This window comes from Phoenix dactylifera, chromosome 6 (genome assembly GCF_051530095.1).
Source record: "Phoenix dactylifera cultivar Ajwa chromosome 6, Ajwa_hap1_PhDact_Kaust_v1.1, whole genome shotgun sequence".
In the NCBI taxonomy this organism is placed as follows: Eukaryota; Viridiplantae; Streptophyta; class Magnoliopsida; order Arecales; family Arecaceae; genus Phoenix; species Phoenix dactylifera.
The window spans coordinates 5,232,524-5,237,797 of record NC_143195.1 but is presented as its reverse complement, the minus strand read 5'-3'; the positions used below and the strand labels follow the sequence as shown (position 1 = coordinate 5,237,797).

At 45.8% G+C, this 5,274-nt stretch overlaps 1 protein-coding gene across 1 annotated transcript; it reads right to left on the bottom strand.

Moving 5' to 3' along the window:
- Window positions 1–907: 907 nt before the first annotated feature.
- Window positions 908–1,435, bottom strand: LOC120110759 (uncharacterized). Its single transcript, XM_039126313.3, has one exon. The coding sequence runs from the start codon at window positions 1,433–1,435 to the stop codon at window positions 908–910; it is 528 nt and encodes a 175-aa protein (XP_038982241.3).
- Window positions 1,436–5,274: the final 3,839 nt, after the last annotated feature.

Sequence of the window (5,274 nt, the reverse complement as noted above, 5' to 3'; positions counted from 1 at the left end):
ATGAAAGAAAATGAGAGAGAAAACAGACGGGAATACCAGAAGGTCTTGAATTGAGATTGCTCACGACCATCGCCTTCCCCTTCGAGGGCGCGGGCAGCGTTCTCCTAACCGTCGGCCCGGCCCTCCTTGACGAGGCGGAGGAGGTGCCCCACGCCGTCCTCCTTGATGATGAGCTTGGTGGTAGTGGAGGTTGTCGCGGGCTAGGGAGGCGAGGTCGGCGGCGGAGCAGGGGCAGCAGCGTGGGATCTCAAGACGGGCTGCGGCGGACGGTGCGGGCCATGGTCGATGCGGCTCGGGCAATCCGGCAGTTCCGGCCGGCCGGGTCGTGGGACTCGGGCTCACGGATCGCGCGACATGGGTGCTCAGGGACAATGATCGGAGCTCGGGAAGCGAGATGGGGAGGCGATCGGAGCTCGGAGACGCCGATCGGAGCTCGGGAGCGAGATGGAGAGGCGATCGGAGCTCAGGGACCCTTTTGAATGAGAGGAGAGCAGAGGAGACAAGACCCTTTTGAATGAGAGGAGAGGAGAGGAGAGGAGAGGAGCTCGGGACCCTTTTGAATGAGAGGAGAGGAGAGGAGAGGAGAGGGCATCAATCGTGAGGGTTCGAAAGGATTTGGCCTACGACGACGCTTATAAGCGTCGTCGTAGGTCCAACTTACACCGTCCTCAGTAAAATTAAACTATCCCGACGCTTCTCCCTAGCGTCGGAAAAAAAGGGTCGAAAAATCTATCTTTTTCTGTAGTGTATGTATATGTATATATATGTATATATATGTATATATATATATATATATATATATATAGGTTGGTACTCAAGACCAATTATTGCTTTGTGCGAAAGATACAAACCGAACCACAATCTAAGTTCCATTACCGGAAAGTTGCAAAATACTATAAATACTAGATCAATATTTCCAAGTTATCCCTAAGTGGGTGACCATCCACGGCCCATACCCCTGGTTCTCCGGTTGGTCGTTCCCTTTTTCCCCGCCATGTGTAGAGGACTCTGCAACCAAGTACATCTCCTCCATCATTGCCTTACCACGCCTATCCCCCGAAACATCGGCCGGCTCGGTCACGGAGGTGAAGGTACAGTGGGCTTCTTCATGATCCACTCTGCCGCATCTGCAACAAGGATTTGGCAGGTTCTCATAGATAAACACTTGCCAAAACCTCTCCTTCAACCACTGTGCCTTTCCCTTCACATATGTTCCTCCTCTCAGTGGATTTTTTAGGTCCACCTCAATCTTTACCCTTGCAAAACCCGACTTCTTACCCTTCTTCATCGCCTCATCCACCGCTAGTGGCATGCCGGCCTTCGCCGCCATCTGAAGGATAATAGATTTCTCCCAGTAATCCAGTGGTAGCCCGGGCATTCGTAGCCAGACAACCACCATGCTGAGACCACCGGAGCCGGGGGTGAAATTGGGCATCTACCGCTTCATGGCATGTAATTGCCCTGCCACCATCCACGGCCCCCATATCAGCGCCATCTCCCGATGCTCCTCGTAGAAGAAGCGGGCCACACAAAATCCTTCCAACAGTGGAAAAATTTCGGGGAGATCAGCAAGCTTCATTACCCGCTTGAGTTCCTTTGCCACCCATTCAGCCAGGACTACCCTTTCCAAACTCCGAATCAGCACCGCCGAGTCCTTCCAAAGCTTCCTCGTCTCCTCCAGCTTATCCTCCTCAACCTCCAGCACATCACCATATCGTCTTTGCATCGCCTCCAACTCACAAGCAGAGATATGGTGGTTTGTCCAGTGCGGCCGCACCGGAGCTCCTCTTCCCACCTCCGACCACGACGGCCCCTTCCCCCCTGCCTCCTCATAGTTTAGTTTGGGATCCTCAGGTGGGCCTCCCTCCGACACAATCTTCCTCCCCACCTTCGACTCCGCCATCTCTCCCGCACAACCCCTATTTGAAGAAATCCCCGAACGACCGCTTACGATCGCATGAAGATTAAAGCACCCGCTCACACCCGCTCACCAATGCCGTCTTTTTTCTGGCCACTTTCTTTTACTAGAAGATCTGATGGCATGTACCAATAATTACGTGGTATATTATATGACAAAAATTTTTTAAGTAGGTGATTATGTAGCCAATTGGTGATGATATAGCATAAAAATGATGATATAGCATAGTAAATAAAAAAATTTATTTTGATGATGCGGCATATGGGTGATGATGCGGTATATGCTGCGAAATTTTCTACCCAAAAAATATTTTGTCATCGAGTGCCACATCATCACCTATACAGCATAAATTATATTTTTGATCTTCTAAGTTTTACAAATATATTTATACGATCTTTATAGTTTTAAAAATTTTTAATTAGATTCCTTGATTTTCAAGTGTGGTTTAATGTAGCCTTTCCGACCTAGTGGTAGGGCAAGAGATGATTCTAAAGTGGGGCAAGTCACTAGATGCATTTAAAAAGCTAGAGATGCTGACAATATTTAAAACACGGTGGCTGGGGCTAGACCCGAAGATGGTCCCAAAGCAGATCAAGTTTAGAGATCTGAAGACCGCCACCATGGCCGTAGTGGTGATGGCAGAGAAGTACACGGCCAAGCTCACCATCGCTGCCGAGTTTCTCTTTGAAGAAGGATGGGTCGGCAATCATGGGCTATGTGACTAAAGATCTCAGATGTTTTCTCCGGCTGGAGTAGAACGAGGAAGCCAAGAGAACAAATGAATTAAAAATAAAAATTATTTTCTTTCTTTTTTTAATCCTCCTTCACTTTTCGTTCTTCATGGGTTCGATTCGGACTCTCTTTGTTTGCATTTTAGGAAGAATGAGATTAGAAGATGGAATGGAAGGTTAGATGAATAACATATGATAGGGTATTATATACGGGTCATGATGGTGTAGATTTTTTTTTTTGCCTTGCGTGTATTTATATCTATTCTGGTGGAAGGTAGGAGGAAAAGAAAGATAAGGTTAAGAATATGATTGAAGATAAAGTAAAATCAACAATATAATAATATATTATTAATATATATATATATATTACTAATTATATTAGTGTTAACTATCCTCGTTATATTAGTTTTACATTTGATTTTTAAACTATAAGAACCATATAAGAAAATTTTTGAAACTTGAAGGACCAAAAATATAATTTATAGTACATGAGTGATGATGTGACGTATCGATGATGATGTGGCACTCAGTAATTAAACACTTTTAGATAAAAAATTTTACAGGATGTGCCACATCATCATCCATATGCCATATCATTATCCATATGCCACATCCAATCAGCCACATAATCATCTATCTAACTAGTTTCCGCCATATAATCAGTTACGTAATCACCTATTTGTCACGCCCCGAACCCATCACCCAGGTCCGGCACGTGACCGGCCGCATGAGCCCTAGAGCAGTGCCCTAAAGATCATGCAAGGCCTAAAAGGTACAATATTCACATATATGCCAAAATCAAAGATTAATGTAATTCCATCAAATCCAACTAAAATGTACTGATTTATTACATAATTTCAAATGTCCATAAATAAAAGATAGATTAACTCCTATCTATCCAGCAATCAGACTCCATGCTGATCTTATTTCTCGTCCCACCCAATGGTCTCTACAAATCCAGTGCCTCTGAAAAAGAAAGTAAATGTAGTATGAGCTTTTCCAGCCCAGTAAGAATCCCAACAGCCACACACAGTAAAAATCATAAAATAATCAATGCATCAAATATATGTCATTTCATCATTTCAAAAGGCTCAACAAATAACAAATATATACACAAACCATTTTGTATACATAAATCCCTTTTTCACATTTCGTGATTCATTCACGTAATACCATGATTCCCAAGTCTTCAGACTTTTTACTTCTGGCGTTGGACTAACCAAGTTCATGACCCAGTCCAAGACTGCACAAATCCCACGCATAAGCTCGTGGCAGCTATCCCACGCGTAAGCCCGTGGAGGCTATGCTACGCAAAAGCTCGTAGAGGCTATCCCACGCGTAAGCCCGTGGAGGCTATCCTACGCGTAAGCCCGTGGAGGCTATCCCACGCGTAAGCCCGTGGAGGCTATCCTACGCATAAGCTCGTAGAGGTTATCCCACGCGTAAGCCCGTGGAGGCTATCCCACGCATACATGTCTAGTTTTACATGTTTAATCACAATTTCATCACATCACATATTTTCATAAATTCTCAAAAATATGTTATTTCTTTCCAAATGAATTTATCTCAATATTTTCATTATAAACACAATGCACGCCTCAAAGGTTTCGTATCAGCTCATAAAACAATAACAACATAATTATGAAAATATGTTGATATAAATTCGCCTCATAGATATCACATCAACTCATAAAACAATAACAACATAATTATGAAATAAATCCAACGATAAATCAAATATATGTATAGAAGTGCTCAGATGTAGAGATTCTTACAGAGATTGTAGACTGACTCAAACACGGATCCGAATCACAACCTACGCGCTGGGGTGCTGAGTCCCCTGATCAAAATCTCCTGGCACCGCTGACTCTTTCTCTACAATATCAATTATAAATCACAACTAAATTATTTAATATTTAAATATTCTAAATCATAATTCACATCTACCATGGGGTCCATCACCAAGTTTCCAAACATCTCAATCCCTCCAGATCTAGGGCAGTCGGGGTGGCCCGACTCCCACTCCGTACCACCAGCCTACGTCGTCGCCAGCCGTGGCCGCAGCCACGCCGCGACGATGATCGGTCCCGTTGAAGAGACCAAAAGAATGGATAATTCCTCTCTCTTCATGGTTGGGAGTACATCTCCCTCCCTCAAATCTTTTTGATCCAAGGGCAACAACCGTGGTGGCTGTGCCCTCTCCTTCCCCATTTCTTGGTCCAAGGGCAGCAGCCGCCACCTACCAAACCCTCGGCCACCACCCTCCTGACCCTCGGCCACCACTGGCCGAACCATCGTCGGCCGCCTCTGCTGCAGTGGCCGGCGAAAGAAAGAGAGGAGAGAAGATCCCTCTTCTTCTCCTTCCCTTAGAACCGAAAGGGTCCTCTCCCCCTTTCCTGCATCATTGACAGAAGGCAAGCATCCTCACAGCCACCGTGATGGTGGCTCAGCTCCCCCCCCCCCCACCCGATAGCAGCCACGGTGGCCCACGACCGCCGTCGTCGTCGCCGCCGGTGGCCATCCGATGAGGGGAAGAGGAGAGGATGGAATCCCGAGGAAGAAAACCTCGGATCCACCCTTCCTCATCACATACACAGCCCTAGAAATCATCTCCGATCTTCACAC